General features: G+C 37.0%; 1 protein-coding gene across 25 annotated transcripts in view; it reads right to left on the bottom strand.

Annotated features, from left to right (window-relative positions):
- Positions 1-20,311, bottom strand: part of TRDN (triadin) — a 392,562-nt gene that overhangs the window by 239,658 nt on the left and 132,593 nt on the right. For all 25 annotated transcript variants that reach the window (XR_010659958.1, XR_010659959.1, XR_010659960.1 and 22 more), the window contains exons 8-9: positions 16,555-16,734; positions 10,465-10,524 (exon numbers count right to left, since the gene is read on the bottom strand). Coding sequence is in view for 19 of the 25 variants with exons in the window: in XM_065911840.1 (XP_065767912.1) it covers positions 10,465-10,524; positions 16,555-16,734 (240 nt within the window). In the remaining 6 variants the exon portion in view is untranslated. The remainder of the gene's footprint in view (positions 1-10,464; positions 10,525-16,554; positions 16,735-20,311) is intronic.

Here is a 20,311-nt window from a genome sequence, read left to right as displayed (position 1 = left end):
CAGTTGGTCCTAAGTGCAGATATCAACCGTGACTTTGACTAGCATCTCTTTGTCCAGGCATGCGCGTTGTCAGGGGAGTTTATCATAAGGGTCCCAGTCTATAAGAAGCCTTTTTCATAACACCTTGTGAAAAGCTTTTTCATAGCACCTTTGTAGCTCTGTTAGTGCAGGCACTATGTCATCCTTACTGCTTGTGCAACAAAGGTCTCTACTTTCTTAGACTATTTTGGGAAGTGAACTTTTTTGTGTCTTTCAAGGGCTGCATCTCTTTTTATTCTCCTTTGGGGACACCTCTTGCACCTATGATTAAGCCACAGAAAGTCCAATTGGTTTGAGTCACTATTAAGATCCTATTTTCTGAATTGGAAAAACTTCTAAATTGTTAAATTTTTAGAGAGCTGTCAAACATGTTTTATTGGTACCTGTGGAAAGACCAAATTAAAAAGTGGATACAAAGCAATATAATGGCTAGCTTTAACTCCCCTAATTATAAAAAAAAAGTTTCAAGAAGCAGTCTCAGATTTCCCTTATGGGTCTCACCGATGCTAATAAAAACATTAGGTTAATTAACAAGATAATGAAAAGAGGCTTTCGGGGGAAAGTCAAGGGACTCTTCCCAACAAGGTGAAATTTTTTTAAAGGGTTATTAAGAAGTAAGGTAAATAAAGCAAGTATTGAAAGAGATGGAACAAAGAGAACTCAGAAAGAAAGAGTCTCCAGACTCATCCCTGCAGGGTGGAATCTTTAGATGGTTATTAAAAAAAGGGATTGAGGTAGGAGAGATAGGACTGGACCCAAGGACAGCTCCTCATTTTGGAGAAGGCAGTTTCTAGATAAGAATAGAGAAAAGGGGCCACCATGTACCAAAAGGCAAGAAGTCATACATATTAACAGTAATCAACTGGGGTCCTTGGGCAGACAAAGAAAAGCAGGAACCTCCAGAATGGCAGGAAACCACATTTGGGGGGTGATAAGTGACCCGGAGGCAGACAAAGAAAGGTGGGAAAAGGCAGGAGAGTCTCTAGCATCCCAATGTAACCTTTTGCTCATTACGCTCTCATTACAAAATTTATCCTTACAGATAAGTTCCCATCATGCGCTGATGCCAAGACACTCCTGATCAAGACTAAATAAAGATAAAAATCCTTCCTTCCCTCAGGAAGGTGGGGCTAGAACGAAAATCTGGGAATAAGACCACAAAATCCTCCCTCCCTGGTGAATATTCCGCCCCTTCATTTCTACCCTCCACATAACCAGCTAGGCAAAGCTCAAGACAGCTCCTCACCTAATAACTGTCTGCTTTCCCTTTGACAGCATTCTATCAAAAAAAATCCTCACTTTGCTTTTTTGACTTCCCTGTCATCTCTGAATTCTTTCTGTAATGAGAGAAAGCCTACCTTCTGGGAACATCTTTGGTGAGAACAGGCGCAGAATTTGGTTAAGCTTCCGCCTCCCTTGAGCGCCAGAGGGGCTGCCTGATTTCCGCCATCTTTCTCTCCGCTTTCTTACTGTCGGCGGCATTTTCAGACCTACTGCGGCAAGAGCGGTATTGCGCTGAGCCACAGAAGCCACAGGACCCTCACCGCGAGAAATCTGCCGCAAGAGGATGTGTCAGTCGTGAATAGAGAGAGGCCTGTCCGCCGACCTCAAGGCAATTTCCACGGAGTTTCTGGCACACAGGTAAAACACAAAGCCAGAAAACCGCCCCCTTCCCGCGACTGCCCTTATTATTATTGGTCCACCCATGCCTGACTATCTTCTCTGCCTCCTTGCCTCACTCCATTCTTGCCTCTGTGCCTTACTCAGCTGGGAATGGCGAAAAAGAAACAAACCTTCCAGGCATTTTGCAGCCTCATCGCTAGGTCTTGCTTTTCCTGTGCCTGGCACGTCAGGAAGTTTCTCCGGCCTGTCTCACTGGCATCTGGCGCCGGGAACCACAGGAGCCTTGCCCTCTGGGTTTGCCTTATCCACCATTTGATTAACTGTCCTTCTGTTCAATTGTGTGGAAATCTAAAGCCAGGCCTTACCTACCCTGTAAGAGAATCCGCCCAGAGGCCCTGCCGCCATCCCTTCGGGAGCTGCCTCGGGCCACAAGCAGCGGAGGTATCCGGTCGGTGCACTGAGCAGTGGGGCGCATCGTGGGGGGCTGCGGCTAGGCAGTCGTCATGTGCGTCCACAGCGCGCCTCGCGGTGGTCCGCCCGTCCCCGTAGCCTCCCTGCCACCCCCCACCCCCCACCCCTCCCTCCCCCGCCCCATCCCGCCCTTCGGGGTAAGGTGGCCTGGGCAGGGATGGGTAGCGGAGATGGGAGATGGCCGTGCCCAGGGGATACAAGCCCCAGTGCTAACCCATGCCCCCACTGCGCTTGCCTCCTCAGGGTCGATGGACTGGGAGGCTCCTCACAGGGCCCCCGGGACCTCTGTAACTGTAAGGACAGATACAGTGCCTTCTGCTGCCCTACCCCGTCCTGGGCCACCTGGCATAGCTTGCTGGAAAGAGCTTGGGCGGGGGGTGGGGGGCGGAATTGAGGCCCAGTGGCACTGCCCACAAAAAGGAACGGAAAAGAGAAAGCTTTACACCACCTCCCTTAATGGCCAGTGTCTATTTTTAGGAACTTGTGGCTCAGGCGCTGTAGAATCCACCTGTCAATTCAGGAGACACAGGAGGTGCAGGCCCTGGGTCAGGAAGATCCCTGGAGAAGGAAGTAGCAACCCACTGCCGTATTCTTGCCTGGGAAATCCCATGGAGAGAGGAGCCTGGAGGGTTACAGTCCATGGGGTCTCAAAGAGTCAGACAGGACTGAGCAACCAAGACTTTCAACACCCTTTTGGATAAAAGATGGTTCCCTAACTATACAGGGCCTAGAACGATAAGGATGTCCATTCCAGGGGAACATACCCTGGAACAGAAGGATTAATCATTGAACTTAGAATCTGTAGAGGAGCCCTCAGGAAAGTTGCTCATCCTAGGTACCACAGATTCCAGGAAGGACACGGGGCCCCAGGATGCTGGGGCCAGTGGGACTGCCATGGTTGGGGGAGAGGGTAGCTAACCCCCATATTGGCTAGGGTCGATTCACTAGATGGACAGGGAAGCCTGGAACCAGTCCTTGGAAGGAAAGCTATGACAAACCTACACTGTATTAAAAAGTAGAGATGTCACTTTGCAAACAAAGGTCTGTATAGTCAAAGCCATTGTTTTTCCGGTATTCATGTATATATGTGAGAATTGGATTATAAAGTAGGGTGAGAACCAAAGAATTGATGCTTTTAGATTGTGGTGCTGGAGAAGACTCTTGAGAGTCCCTTGGACAGCAAGGTGATCAAACCAGTTAATCCTAAAGGAAATCAACACTTAATATTCATTGAAAGGACTGATGCTGAAGCTGAAGCTCCAATACTTTGGCCACATGATGCAGTCAACTCACTGGAAAAGACCCTGATGCTGGATAAGACTGAAGGCAAAAGGAGAATGGATGGCAGAAGATGAGATGGTTAGATAGCATCATCAACTCAATGGGCATAAATTTGAGCAAACTCTGAGAAATAGCAGAGGACAGGTGAGTCTGGTGTGCTGTTGTCCATGGGATCACAAAGAGTTGGACGTGGCTTAGTGGCTGAACAACAATAAAATGTTTAATATAACTAATAACTATACTCAGATATAGTCCCATTTCTCCCTATTAATAGCTGCTGTATTGAAACCTGAGGTGCTTCAGAAACCCCATGACTTCAGAAAATTCCAATTTCAAATGATGATGTAGGAATTTCAACCTATCCTACCTAAAGGTGAGAACTGTTCACATACACTGCACAAGGTTGCTGCCTCCTTCTGTTCCCCACTTTCCATCTCCAACACTGTAAACATCACCAACGCCCCTATTTCTGACAGATACCAAGGGGATCTGCACCCAAAGGTAGAGACAGTGCCCACACTCAGCTTGAAGCAGTTACAGAAGATGGACTATTGACCCTTTGCTCCTCAAAAGATTTCAAGGGTCCAGACTCCTTGAAGGGGGAATGTTAGAGCAGGCAGAAAGCTAGGTACGAACAGAGAACGGGGTACATGGGCCAAAGGGCAGAAAACCATACATCTCGTGAACAGCGCAGCTGCTCAACTTATACTGTCTGTTCTCTCTCTTTTTTTATTTTTCATTTATTTTTATTAGTTGGAGGCTAATTACTTTACAATATTATAGTGGTTTTTGTCATACATTGACATGAATCAGCCATGAATTTACATGTATTCCCCATCCCTATCCCCCCTCCCACTTCTCTCTTTAAGAGTATAGTATCCCTTAGATAAATCCTCACTTTGCTTTCTTGACCTCCCTGTCTCATCTCTGAATTCTTTCTGCAATGAAACAAGAACCAACCTTCTAGCAACACTTATGTGTAGTCATTAGGCAAAAAGGCAAAGCCACTGGGGAATGGCATCAGCAACAAGAACATAAAGCAGACTCTGATTAAGTTTTGTGATGTCTGAATAGGGAACCCACAGAGCATGTCTGAGCGTGCTCAATAAACATGTCCAGGCTTCATATGACCACCATACAACATTCCAGGTGTAGTATTCAACTGGTAAGGGGAAACTGAAGGGAAAATAGCTCTCAGCATGCGTGTGTGTTGGCTTCAGGAGTCCAGTGCACAAGAACCAAAACTGATGTAAGTAAATGAGACAATCACCTGGCTTCCACTTTCTCATCAATGAATGTGTGCTGTGCTTAGTTGCTCAGTCCTGTCTGACGCTTTGTGACCCCATGGACTGTAGCCCGCCAGGCTCCTCTATCCATGGGGATTCTCCAGACAAGAATACTGGAGTGGGTTGCCATGTCCTCATCCAGGGGAACTTCCCAACCTGGGGATTGAACCTAGGTTTCCCACACTGCAGGCGGATTCCTTACCATCTGTGCCACCAGGGAAGCCCCATCAATGAATATTCTGCACCTAATACAAAAAAACTCATGACTATTCAAAGGTTAAGATGAAATAAAAAGGGTAATCAGAAGACCTGAGGGGCACTCTTCACTTGGAAGCACACCCACATCCTTTTCTGAGCGCATATTTTAGCTTTTTAATAAATAGTTTTCTTGTTTCTCTTTGTGCCTCTCTCTCTCTCTGTGTTTTCCTTTGCATTCCTTGTCCAAAATTATTTTTGGACAGGTAGAACAATATCCTGAACCTTTAATAAAGCCATCCAGCATCAGGATGAATTAAACAGACATTGATATGGTTATTATAAAGGTTTTCATATAGCTACCAAAGGCTGGGTGGGCCTGAATGTCCCCCCTTTCATCCAGCAACTGGATTTAAAGAAATCCAGACAAGTTCATCTGTTTATCCCAGTTTGGAGAAATTTGAAAAGCTGAAAGGCAGAGATTACTGTGAGAAATCTGATCAACAATCACTAGGGGCAACCAGCCAGTTAATCAAATTAAAGATTGACAAAGGAACCAGGATTCCTTGGCTTAACCCCTCACTGGGGGCCCAACGCCTTCTGCAGAAAAATGACTCAAATGGTCTGGGGATAGAAAATAGAAGTTTCCAGGAAACCCTTGATATGGGAACCCCATGAACTGGTACCAATATCCACTGGTACAGCCTATGACTCAGGCTATAATTAGATTGAAAGAATATAGAAATGTAAGAGTTGATAAGATTATAAAAATGAGAATGTTTAAACAAGCTTTATGTAAAGAAGTAATGGCAACTTACCTGAATGTTTTATGGGAATAGATATTATGTCTGGCTGGGAAAACTTCCCCTACTCAATACTGTAAAACTAAAATTTATTCATGAAATCCTAATGGAGGCTATAATTAGTAACATAAGAGTTAATGGAATTAAGATAAAAGTTTATAAGAGAACCGATAAATCTGAACAGGCTTTATATACCATTATTGTATCTCTTTCTTCTGACTGTATTATGGGGATGGACACTGTATCTCACTGGGAGATGTTTCCTTTAACTAGTTTTGTAAAACAAAAAGCACATGAATCTGCCCTTCAAGCAATATTAATTGGACATGCCAACAAAACTGCCTGAGCAGAACATATAAATATTTTTATTTAAGACATACGTAGAAGTCTCCCTGACATAAAGAAGCAAATTGAGGATGATGTAGTTCGATGGTTGATCAGCCTTTGGTCTTACAAATCTTTGCAAAATTGGAAATTCACTTCTAGAGGAAGTTCACATTCCACCCATTTCTTTTCATAGATCTCCTAACCTCCCTTGCAAAAGTCCTGTAATCTCTGTAGGAACTTGTATCTAGACCATCTCCAAATCTTAATACTCAACTATTTAAAAAATAGAATGGGCTTTTAAAATATGAATTGCTATATAAGCACCCTTGCCCAAAATTATTGTTCAAAAAAAATTTTTAATGAAAATCATAAGGTTTCTTTTTTATGTCTATCTATATGTATGTACATTATAGACATGGTATTTTTCTACTTCTGAGTGGTATTACTAAAATTAATTATAAAAGAGTTCAATTTAACTGGCTTAAAAACAAACAAGCATAGCAAAAATCAGCACAACGTTGTAATGCAATTACTTTCTAATTAAAAATAAAAATTAAAATGAACAAGAACTATACAAATTAAGCATGTTTTCAAAGATACAGTAGAAACTAACTCAAATGTTTTTCAGTTTCACAGGAGCTACTATAATTTTTGGTAAATAAAAGTTTAAGTTTGTAATTTAATTAATACAGACATGTCTTTAGAGTTATCAGCATTAAGTACCATATTATACATTTGTTATACTATTATACTAAATTTGTCAGAAAAACAACAACAAAAACAATGTAAGATGATGATTGATCTATATGATCACTGTTCTTACTGTACTTATATACATAATTGGCCCAAATTTATTGAAATGACTTATTTTGCAAAGAGATTAGTCTTAATTTGACTATATTTTATAGATATGAGAATGATTTTACAGAGAAAAATTATGTTTCAGTAATATACTTTTGTGGGTATTAGATTCTACTACTGTCCATTGTCTTTTGACTATAACTATAAACTTGACTCCTCCTGAATTCTTCCAGTTTTCACCAAATATTTGGCAACAATTCTCCAAACTAAGTTTTCCAACTTTTCTTCCACTCTTTTGACTTGAAATCATTGAGAACAAAAACTGCCCATTTTCCAAAGACATGCACACTAAAGTTGGACAACTTGATATAAACTTCAGAGAAATCACCATAACAGCTCATATGTAGATAATCCTCATGCCTATTGCTAGGGCCAATCAGAAAGATCACTAGCTACGTTCAAACTGCAAACCTGAAAAATCTATCAGATTGTCACTGCCTGTCCCTGCTCCCTCTTAAAATGCTTCAAGTTGGGCATCTAGAAACTTTCTCAACTGGAGTTGGAGTTCAGAAACTGGGTCTGCAGTCTACTCCAATTACTAACCATTATTTTTCTTTTGTTTCCATATAAATGTCTCTTATTAAATATCTGACTGCTTGCACCATAAGCCTAACTTTGGGAGCCCACCTGTGCCTCATGGAAAGGGATACTTTAACCGAGATGACCTATTTTCAATACTAAGAGACTGGTTCAGAGAGATACAGCAATCTAGCAACTCAAATTCTGAACTGGGAAACTTCCTGGGGAAGTTCCAAAGAAGGGAACCCTGGGGATTCAGAACAGACCTCCTCAAGATGTACCACTCTGGCTTGTGGATTATTTTGAGCAAGGACAACAGAGATCCTACAACCTCAAGAGAAATTACTTCCCCTCCCGTAACTATCTACAAGGAATTAAACTGGGGGGTTTTCACAGGGGAAAAAAAAAGTTATTACCAGAATTTTATCTAGGTGTCCCCGTCTGTATCTCAGGGCAAACATCGAACTGCCCAATATCTACTCTTTTTTATACTGTCTTGTGAATTACTCTCCTGTCCTTCAGAGCCTTGGGTGCCTATTTCATGTCTTAGTTCAAGATAGCAATATATACTTCATTGTGCCTTTCTGTCTCTGACCCTCTCGTGTATGTAGGCTTCCTATGTTTATGAAATTAAATTTGATTTTCTCCTTTTGAGCTCTCTCATGTCAATTCAATTGTTATAGCAGCTAGAAGAGCCTAGGAAGGTAAAGGAAAGTTTCCTTCCTCCCCAACAACAACAACAAAATTCTCCTTAACTCATGAAGAGATGGTTTAACTGCTCCTTCTGATCTTAACACATTGTTGAATTTTCAGAAAGACACAAATGGCATTGTGATTACAAAATTGTTAACATCTGTCACTGACTGGATACCCCACAGTTATCTGCTTCTTGTGATCTTCTTAGAAATTGTATTTTATAATCAATTAGTAGCTCCTACGAATAATTTAAATGGAATAAAGAACACATTTTCTTCAGATGATGGTATTTAAAAACTCACACTCATCAACAGTGTAGATTCATTTTGTGTGTAAGTAAATAGCTAACTGATATCTTCAAGATTCGGTCTCTTAAAAAAGCAAAGTAGAGTAGAGTAAAAGTTTCTTAAACTATCACAGCTGAATAAAATGGGCAACAGTCTGCTACTTAAAGATTGAGTTAATGGTGTATAGAGACAGAGACTTGTCAATGTTGAAACGTTCCCTTTAAGTGGAATGCTTGCCCAGACAGGCTGGGTTGAAATAAATGTATTACAGAAAAAAGTACTTTGTTGTGCATCTATTAGATGTTCTATCAGCAACTTTGTAAGTTTGTTACATAATCCCAATTTTAAATGTATGAGCCCTGAAGATCAAATGAAGTTCAATGATTTGCTGAAGGTCCAGTGCTAAAAAGGAATGGAGTCAAGAATGATATCTCTACTTGTGTCCAAAAGCTCTCTCTTTTCACTATATTAAACTACCTTCCTCAATGTTTCCATTTAATTTTATTACGATACTATCACATATGTTAACACTACTCATTTTTACAAAATGAGTAATTGTATTTTTCAGTATTTTTCTCCTTATTCCAGTTTCTAATCCAATAAGAAAGTTAAAAAAGGATAAGAAAATAGAAAAGGAAGTGGAAATTTACTTGAATAAGGTACTAAAATTTACTAAGTTTTCCTGAGGGCTTAAGTTCTCATGATCTTCTAATTTTCAAGGACCTAGATGTTTCAAATATTTATATTTCAGATATAACATGCCTGTTTGTCCTTATATGCATGAATTATAATTGTACATTTTAGAAAGATTTCTATAAAAATAGTGAAGAAAACAAAATGCAGTTTGCTTTAAACAATCAGCCTCAATTAGTCTAATGTAAATTAGTTCCTTCCTTAACAATGCCATCTTCCTAGAAATGTTTCCCCAAACATGAACATAGTACTGTCAGTTTTTAAATCTGAAAAGACAGAGTACAACCAATTAAGTTACTAATTATTAATTAAGATGTTAGTAAAGAATCCCTTGGGGCTTCCCAGGTGGCTCAGTGGTAAAGAATCCGCCTGCCAATGCAGGAACTGGGGGTTCAATTCCTGGACTGGGAAGATCCCCTGGAGAAGAGAATAGCTACCTACTCCAGTATTCTTGCCTGGAGAATCCCATGCATAGAGGAGCCTGGTGGCCTATAGTCCATGAGGTAGCAAAGATTCTGACAGGACTGAGTGACTAATACTTTAATACCATTGTAGGATTTGCTATGGGGCTTCCCTGGTGGCTCAGTGATGAAGAATCCATCTGCAGTGTAGAAGATGTGGGCTCGATCCGTGGGTCAGGAAGATCCCTTGGATAAAGAAATGGCAACCCACCCCAGTATTCTTAATGTGGAAAATATGGACAGAGGAGCCTGGCAGGCTATAGTCTACAAGGTCGCAAAAGAGTCAGACACAACAGAGCGACTAACCAACAACAACAAAGAGTTCCTTTGTATACTCTGGGCAACATTTAAAGACAGGAGAGATGATAGATACATTCCTTTAGGTAAAAAGACTTCCCCATTTGCTGACTGTTAACAAGGTTGACTGTCTCCATCAATAGTAGTTCTCTGGAGTGGTTAACCAAGGTCATTTGCAAGTGAGAAAATCAAAAAGGTTTGAAAAAAAGATTCAATATTTGAAATATGATGGATTTTAATATGTATTCTGTTCACTTCTTTAAAAAAAAGAATGCTTTCATTGTCACAGGTCTTTTATTCTAAGTTTACCGAGACTAAGATGATTCAACCCTTCACTTGAAGATATTATTAAAGATATTAGCATTTTTTGTACATAAAGATATTAGCACTTTTTTTTTTGCTTTAAACTGACTTCATTTGCAATAGGCCATGCAGTCATAGCAAGTAAAATTAAAGGCCCTAATGCCAGTTATTACTTCTGGTTTTTATTGGTTTACTCTAAATCTACACATGCATTATGCAGTTTTTTTAAAAAAATTAAAATAACAGTTTAGTACATATAAAACAAACAATCTTGAAAGCAAAGACTGTTAAAACAGACAAACACAAAGATTATTTGGAATACCTGGTTTTAAGTCCCCATGGACAAATATGTCAATCATATATCGACAGAATGCATACTGATCTGACAAAAGTAGAAAGAAAAAAAAAAACAATGAAAAATGTCATCAATACCTTTCTTTTTTTCTAGAGAGAAATGCCTTAACAAAACAAAGTAGTATAATTCTATTTTAGTTACTACAATATTTTATGTGAAGGAATAATTTGCACACATATGAACACAAAGAAATAATAAACATGTTTTCATTTATTCCATACAAAAAAATACCTTTAAAAATTGAAACAGACTCGTTCATAGTGATATTATAGTGGTTGTTTTTACAAATCAAAACCTCTTTCATCAAATTTATTATGTCATCATATTTAAGCAATTTTTCTCATTGTTTGCATATATACTCCCAAATAAACAGAAGTTTCACAAGAAACTTGGACTGTTTTATCAAATACTAATTCCCAACCCTTCACCTGATTGTCTAAATGAAGCTGCAGAATGTTTCTTGAAAAGGAAGCATGAGAGTTAACCCCTTTGCAACCTGTCAGGTCTTCTACATAGAGATTCTCTTCAAATAGAAGAGTAAATTCAGAAAAACAAACTTAACAGCATCAAATAGCACCATTCTTAAGGTAACTGATTGGGTAATCTTTACTAGAGGATCATCTTATAATCTTGATCAGTCTATGGTCCCTGGGAAAAGTCAAGAAAAGCACAGATTTGAGCTTTTAGGGCAGACTTCATCAAAAAGAATTTCAGAAGTTCTTTTTTGTTTCCTTCTAAATTAAAGACATTCCACCCAACTTTAAATTTTCACATAACTTTAGGTTATGCTGAAGTCATTCCAATCCAAATTTCCGTTGATAAATCACTGCCTAAGCCTTACTGTATCTTCTTTAAAGCTTGCAGATTATTAAATGAATCTTGTTCAAAATAATTTACATTTTAATGTTTTTAAATAGGCATCTTACTAAGTCAATAAATCCAAAGGCAGCTTTAGTATCAAGAGAGTTTATTAAATTTATACAACATGACATACCCTTAGGAGCTTTAAATTATGTATTGATATAATCAGACCTATGAAATAATGAAACATTACTATATAAATACCCCACAAAAGGATTTTTGTAAAACTCATTGTTTTTAGAGTTTTACAGTATTTTTAGAGTAATCCATTTTATTATGAAACTCTGCTAGGTATTTGAAAAAAATAAATGCACCTATTGCAGAAGATGCAAAAGCATAATTCTTTCCATTAGTACCTAAATTGGTAGGCCAAAACTCATAAAGTTTCCAAAATTTGCATGGATTTTGACTGTTGAAATCCATCAACAATCACCAGTGAGGTGGGTAGTGGGAAGGAGCTAGCTCTCAGATCAGTCCAAGAATCTATTTGTTTATGGATGTACTAACAGTAATAACAGGGGATTCTCATCCCAGGACCAGGTAATCCTATGATACAGCAGAGAAGATTAAGGTAGAGGGTATTTTCCTTTTTCTGGGTATAACCCTTTTCCTTAGTGAAATTGTAGAGTGAGCCATTTGACTCTAAGATGAAAAGTACATTTCCCTTAAATTGCAAGTTTGAGTTTGAGAAGTGAGGATTTCCTAACATTGGCAGGCTTTCCTCTTTCAGTCGCTAATGACTGATCATTTTAGATGTGTCCTTTCTACATCTCAAGAAGTGGTTCTCAAAGGGTAATTTAAGTACAAAAAGATGAGGACTTTGTTAAAATGCAGATTTCCTGGCACAGTCAGGCCAAGGAAAAAAACCCAAAAAAACAAAAACCCTACAATTCGATGGGGTCTGGACCCTAGGGTTATGCATTCCAATATCCCACAGGAATCAGATTAGACCACCACTTTTGGAATAACTAATCTAAAATCACTCAAAATTTCTTTTTTGACAATCGTTTCTAGTGTCTCTAAAGCCCTCAGCAACAACAATGGAAAAAGTATGTATCCTGGAAGTTTAGAATGCATGGACTTCTTGCAATTTGAAGGGTTTGGACACCCCCCCCCCCCCCCCCGCAAATGAAATATGTCGCTCGGCCCCAAACTGTGATAGATTGTTTTGTATACGTAACAGGTAGACTAGTTTATTGAATTAACTAAAATCTTCATGCTTCAGAAAGTCTTCTTTAACTGAATGCTGACAGTGTAATGAAGCTATATATCATATTATTACCTATGTAAAAAGTTTGTATTTCTTATGCCACTATTTTCTGGATCCAAAAGTCATTTCTTTAATTAATGCACCAGTAGTCCTACAAGCTTCCAATTTGAAAAAGAAAATCTCTTATGAATTCAAGAAGGTTAATTTTTTTAATCTAGAAAATTATTTTGGTTATACCACATAGGAGGATTCTATTATACTTAAATGATGCTGTGATGTTGCATTTTAACGGCACCAGCATATCAAGAAGATGAAAGTATTTTTACAATATTTAAAGTTGAGAATTTTTTCGGCCACACTTTGTGGCATGCAGGGTTTTAGTGCTCCCACTAGGAAAAGAGCCTGTGCTCCCTGCAATGGAAGCATGAAGTCCTAGTCACTGAACCACCAGGGAATTCCCAAAGTTAAGACATTTTAAATATTTTAAATTAAGATGCTCCTTTCCACCTGTCCTGTGTGTTGACCTACACAGCGTGTGAGAATTCTAGACAGGAATATGTTGGGCAGTCCCCAGTGTGTTTGCTTCACCTGTCTAAGGATAAAGCAAAACCAGGCCATCCTGAATTTGGAAACTTCATTTTACAGAAATGCTTCTTTAAATCCAACTCAAATGTTAAAACAGGTCATTTTTTCCTAAAGAAAATCTGAACTGTTCTACCATTCTTTCATTGCTATGTGACAGTGATTCACATAAGGTAATTTTATATCTCCTCATCACTTCTTAGTATTTTTTTTTTCTCCAAATGAACATCTTTCTAGGAATGCCACATGCTGTCCATCTCTCCCCTTTCCGATCCTCAGGGAGCGTGATAGATGTCATTCAGCTGCTGCCTTCTTGGTTGTTCCCTGTGGAGTGGCAGCTGAGAGAAAATGCATTCAGGGTGCAGAATGTTAACAGAAAAGAGATTTTAGAAAACCTCTAATGAGAGTGGGGCATATGTGGCCTGGCGCTCTACGGCAGATTCACATTAGCTACAGTTTCTCTGCCTGCCGTGAATAGTTGTTTAAAAAAGTAAGAAAAAGGAAGAAAAGAAAGAGAGAGCATAGCGGTGGGGAGATTTGATTTTTCCTTCCCCACAAATTTGCCATAGCCTGTGAGAAAATCAGAGAACAATGCTTGATCACGCGGACCCTTCTTATCCTACTCTAAACAGAACAGATTGGTCCATAAAAAACAGATTATGTAGCACATAAGAGTGTGTTTTAGATTTAGAATAGGCATGTACATATATATATATAAATCTTATTCCTGATGCTTTAGAAAAATATAGTGCTTATATATACAGTTTTAAAAATAACCATGTATGAATATATATGCATGTATACTATATAATTAAATAATTTGCTACACATAAAAATCTGTGTCCAGTGAATAAAAGACCTATAGAGCCTATTTATTTAAAAAGCACTATTAGAGATCTATATGCAAGAATAAAGCAAATTCATTAGGTCTAATTCAAGCTAAGCAAATAAATACTCCTTTACCTAAAGGAGAAATAACTATTTTGCTAAATCAAAATCAATACAAGTCTCAAAATCAAAGCCACCTCACAAGTAGATAATTTAGAAAGCACTATGTCTTTATCATGGTTGAGTTAAAACTATAATGCAATTATTTTAAAAACAAATGCTCTGAAATCATAACTTAATTTCTTAAATGATACATTTATATATCTGATAAGCTATTAGAGGTAAAGTTTCCATTATTTACCTAATAATACATTTATCTAATTGAGATGGCAGCTCTTCTCAAAATAGAGCCTGAATTTAGTAAAGGCATTTGTTTAGCTGATAAAATCACATTTGTGCTTTTATTTCCAACTCTTAAGTGATAGTTGAACATCCTTTTAATAGATAAATAGCTCTGTGATGTGAAAATGAAATTAGTAAATTGAAAATGGAAAGGTAATATAATGTTATCTTTAATAATTCTGGTTACTGATAGGAATAAAATACAATATATGTGACCCAGAAAATAGATATCATTTGGAAATATTTTAGTGATGAGTCCCTATCAATAAAATATGTACCCCAAATAACTAAGGTACTAAAAATGAACATTGAAAAGTGAATTCATATTCTTAGTTGCTAGATGAGTATTTTGGTACTCCCATATATAAATGGAATGAATTTTTACATGCTGTATTTATGGGCAAAAAATAAAAATATGCTTGGTACATTTAATCTGGTTTCATGTGATTCTTTTCTTTTTGTATGTGATTGTTTTCTTTTTGAAAAGACAATCTAAAATGCAAAGTATTTTAGGATCTTTATAATAATTTTAAATAAGTATGTCAGTGAATCAGAAGATTAATTTTCCTGTCTAGCACAATAAAATAGTCCATTCAAAATATTTTTTCTTTATTTACTACATTTTTCCTACCCAAAATATTGCATAAAAAACATACAGCTTTGCTAGAGATGATAATTAATTTTTCAATTGATTCAAGGCAATATAATCATCTTTAAAATTGAAGAAAGGTTTTTGGGCTTCAAAGATTTAATTTCGCTCATGTCTCCTGCATTATAGGTGGATTCTTTAATAGCTGAGCTGCAAGGGAAGCCTAAGAATACTGGAGTGGGTAACCTATCCCTTCTCCAGAGAATCTTCCTAACCCAGGAATTGAACTGGGGTCTCCTGCATTGCAGGCAGATTCTTTATCAATTGAGCTATCAGGGAAGCCTCTTTAAATATTACTTTGAAATAAAATTACTTAATTATAAAAATTGGTGGGTTACAAAAAAACACACAAACTTTTCCTTTCTTTTTTTTCCCTTTCAAAATGTACTTTGAAAAAATATACCTTTTCCTTCATATAAACAAACATATCCAAATATTACTTCTGCATTCAGGGAAAAAAGTGATTCAAAGGTAAAATATGAGAGTGGATTACAAAGACAAATACAATATAATTTCATCTTTATGTAGAATCTAAAACAAAAAGAGCATGGTTCTCAAATTCCATATCTTGTACCTTATAGTAGGAAAATTTATTTTCAGTTTCATAGTCCAAATAGCTTACTCAGTAACGACATGTTTAACTTTTTAAATGCAAATCTTATAGAAACAAGCCTTAACTTTAGCCCTCAACTAAAATTATTGAAACTTCAGAATAAGGAAAACATTTTAATGTTTAAAAAACATTGATAGGAATAGTCTGCACAGAGAAGATCCCACAATCTGTGTGGGGAAGCTGAAAACTGTACCAACTTTCAACCAGGAGTGGATTCAGGCAAGGAAACAGTCACCAAGGGCTGGAGATGTTTGAGATAAGGTCCTCAGGGAACCTCTTAAAACTCCACCCTTCTATGTTTACAAACACCTTTCTTTAAAGAATGTCAAGTTTACATTCTACCTCCACTTAATTGCTCTGTTTCTGTGAAGTCTGGATGTAAGTTTGACATCAGTCTTACTGAAAAGCAGCACTACATGTAAGATACAAAGCTTTCTAAGGTCATAAATTTAGTCACTGGACAAAATGGATTTAATAATTCAATGTATCTTCTGAATTATGTGCCCTTGCAGAGCTACAGAGATGTATGGATACTTTTTCTGATACTTATTTATATGATTTGAAGATATACCTTTTAATAAATTTGCTGTCATTTTCCTGGATGGTTGTTCTTCAAAGAGTACACAGAGGACAAAGAGTATGTTTCCTTTAAATAATTTCAGATACTAACACAAATTCTCTTTTAAAAATGCTTCAACACGCATCTTTAGATATGTGAACACAGTTTAGCATTTCTATAGATAAATTTTAATTCCCCAATTATTGTATTTCCTTTCATGCATATTCACTTATACACATTTTTCACTCCTTTCTGAAGTCTGATCTTCATCTTTTTCAGTTTTTAATTTCACTGCATCTGTTTCTTGCCCAACACTCTCTTAGAACCTCTGGCCGCCTCCTCTGAATGTTTACCTTTCTGTTCATGCCTGGACACAGCCGCAGCATCTTTCTCATCCTTCTTAGGTTTGGGTGATGTTTTCTGTACTTCTTTTACTTTCGTAGCTGTTTGCTTCACCTTCTCCTGTTTCACACTTTTCATTTCCTTTCTAATCTTTTCTTCAGTCTTTTCTCTAGTCTTAGCTTTCTTCTCTTCTGTATGGAGTTAAATAAAAGTTTAATTATATAAATAAAAATATATATATACATGTTTTTAAACCAATGCAGCATTTTATCTTTCATTAGTTATTAAGAACAATTATAAAAGAAGAAGAAAAGAAAAACAAATTAAAAAACTGTGTCACTGAATAAATTGTGAATATTACTTGACTTTTATACAGCTTATTGAAGTGGCATGTTAGAGTTCTAAAAAAATGTTAACTTGAAAGTTGGACATTTACTTAATTTGTACACAAAAACATTATTTTTTAGGTGGTCAGGAACTGAGTATATAAAAAAGGAGGCATTTGGATTCTGCAGGGCAGGTATATATAGACATGCTTAGTGAAAACCCATGTCTGTACCAAAAAGCCCAATGAAAGAGACCTTTTAAATGGATATGATCATTTTGTTCTACAAATGAAATATCTTCAAAGTCATTCAAGAAACTAAATTTTCAACACAATAGTTTTTAAAGATAACTATTGTGAATGTAAATGTAAAATGATTTGTACTGGTAATGAATATTAGAAACAAAAGAATAAAATCCATTAAAAGATAACTCAAGAGACATTCAGTCTTTAATGGTTTGACTTTAAAGTAATGGAAAAAGAGCAGAAATTAAGATGTCAGCTCCTGCTTATCCTGTGTCAAAAATAATTCAATTGTCTTTTAAAGCCTTTGTGTGTGGGTTAAGTCACTTCAGTTGTGTCCGACTCTGTGCTAGGCTATGGACTGTAGCCCACCAGGCTCCTCTGCCCATGGGATATTCCAGGCAAGAATACTGGAGTGGGTTGCCATTTCTTCCTCCAGGGATCATCTCAACCCAGTGATCAAACAAACATGTCTCATGTCTCCTGCATTGGCAGGCAGGTTCTCCTAGTAAACAGAAATGACTATAAATTACAATATATATGAATTTTGATTTATATTATATATATTCATATTCTTAATTTTATATTAGTACATGTATTTGGAGGAAGACGACTGGAAATGTGAACAAATGAGTCTGTGAATCTTTCAATTTTTTTAAAAAAGCAACAATAGTATAGTACATTTGTGTAAAGTGTTTATAACAGATGCTGCTTATATAATAGATGCTGTTTATAATATAGGACATTATTTACTCTTTAGGATCACACATAATCCTTGACTTCATGGTAAGTCTACTATAGTGCTGGACTCTGTCATTTGCCTATGTAATAAGTAGACTTTACTGTCATTCATTTTGAAGAATTTGATGAAAATATTATAATAAAGTTTCTTGACTTTGTACAGTAAGCAATAATTTGAGACTAAGACAAGATAATATTATGAAGTCCTGCAAGGAGAAGAATAAACATGATAATGCTCATGAAACCAAAATAATCTGCGGTTCTACATTTAATTGAATGGGCTACCACCTCCCAAAGTTTCCTCAGAACTTTGCAGGGAGATATTGATGTTGTGGTTAGGGGTAGAGGGATACTTCTATGATCAAATAAATTAGGAAACATTAAGCTAAACTGCTTTGTTTTCTATGGAATTTCTCAAAGCTAACATGTATTAAGAGTCTTCAAGGAGGTCGATTATGCTATCCACTGTTTCCCAAAGCTGCTGCCTCTGCTGCTGCTGCTGCAGCAGTCGTGTCTGACTCTGTGCGACCCCATAGACGGCAGCCCACCAGGCTCCCCCGTCCCTGGGATTCTCCAGGCAAGAACACTGGAGTGGGCTGCCATTTACTTCTCTAATGCATGAAAGTGAAAAGAGAAAGTGAAGTCGCTCAGTCGTGTCCGACTCTTAGCGACCCCATGGACTGCAGCCCACTAGGCTCCTCCGTCCATGGGATTTTCCAGGCAAGAGTACTGGAGTGGGGTGCCATTGCCTTCTCCTATTTCCCAAAGCTACTGACCATAAAACTCTAATAGAAGAATCACCCAATTACTTCACAAACTTCCAATATCTTTGTGGCTTTTGTGACTACAATCAACTGGGGACTTTCTTCTATTCCCTTTAAACTTCTAAGCCTCCTTTACTGCTTTCTGCTGCTTCCTATAGCAGACACATACATTGCTGTGACTGAAACCAACACCTCTGTCCAGATGACTTTAAGTCAACATTGTTTCAGGACCCCACACGAAAATATTTATTAGTTTCTACCTGGAGAAGAAGTTCCTTTGAGAGGGCCAACAGCACCTGTAAGTCATATAATTCACCTATGATCACCTAACAAACACTTTCAGAGAGCCTATCATGGCCTGGGTTCAAAGCCAATTGCCTTACACATATATAAATCCCTTTGTGCTCAATTCATATGCAACAAGTGACTCTGCCTTTGGAATTAATCATTTATTCACCCGAGCTTAGATTTGTCTCAACTTTTATTTAAACACACATGCTATACCCTACTATTTATCTTATATTACAGATAGCTTTTACATATCTGTCTTCCCTACCAGACTAAGAGAAATTTGAGAATCGGAATTATATATATACTATTCATCTTGAAGCAACATAATGTCTAGCACAGTACTTTTTTCAGAGCAAATGAAAAATAAATGTTATAAATGAACAATTTTGTTTTAGAAAACAGTAAATTATCTTCAGATCATGTATACAACATAGTGACATATGGGTTACATATGTAAATATGTGTTTAGAAATGGACTTGACCACAACCTGGAAAATCTGCCAACTAGTTTTTTGTTTGTACTTTCATATGTGTGAAATTATTATTGTGGTTACCTTAAATGACACCTGATCACTTCTTGTAGGTAGCAACTGATTTAACCTTAGCTTTGTGCTATGAAATTAGACACATGGAATTAAGATTTACTTTTAGTGCCATTATAATTTACAAATGAACACAGGTCATTTTCTTAAACATAAGACTACACCTAAAGCAAATTCATTTATCAGTGGTTTCTAAAGTATAAAAATAACAAAATTTTCTCTATTTTAGACATTTTCATTGATCTTCATGTTTGAAACAGGTAATGTTTCCTCACATTAAAAATAAAAAATGGATGAGAATGCAACAATGATGTGAATATAATGTGGAAAATGCCATAAAAGTAAAGCAACACCCAATATATATTTATTTTTATCAAATTAGATAGTTATTGTTAAATTTTGTGCCAAAATACTTTTCCTGATCATTCTCAAAGATAATTTAACTGACAACTGCATTTAGGAGTTTATTAATGAACAATGAAGCAAAAAGTATTGTCATGTTCAAATCACCCAGCTCAATTTAGGAAGACATTTAATTTATGACTTTTGTCAAATGGAAAACAAAATAGCCTAATCAAAAGAATGACATCAGCATATTTGATCCAATTTTGGAATATCCATTAGCAATCTGTACCAGAATCAAAATATCTTAATCAAAGAAGGGAAATCATACTATGCAATAAACATACTAACAAACTATACCTTTTTGGAGTTAGGAAATAACCTATATCAAGTCTCACTCATTAAGGAAATGCCAACTTTTAACTTTCTCTCAGTTTCTTATATTCTTATTATTTTGGGTTTTTGGTAGGCCAAGTTGACTTACCATGGCTCCCAAAGGCTCCTACTTGCTTACTTGTAC

Source organism: Muntiacus reevesi, chromosome 19, assembly GCF_963930625.1.
Source record: "Muntiacus reevesi chromosome 19, mMunRee1.1, whole genome shotgun sequence".
Taxonomy (NCBI): domain Eukaryota; kingdom Metazoa; phylum Chordata; class Mammalia; order Artiodactyla; family Cervidae; genus Muntiacus; species Muntiacus reevesi.
The sequence above is the reverse complement of the archived record's forward strand: the minus strand, read 5'-3'. Positions and strand labels throughout refer to the sequence as shown.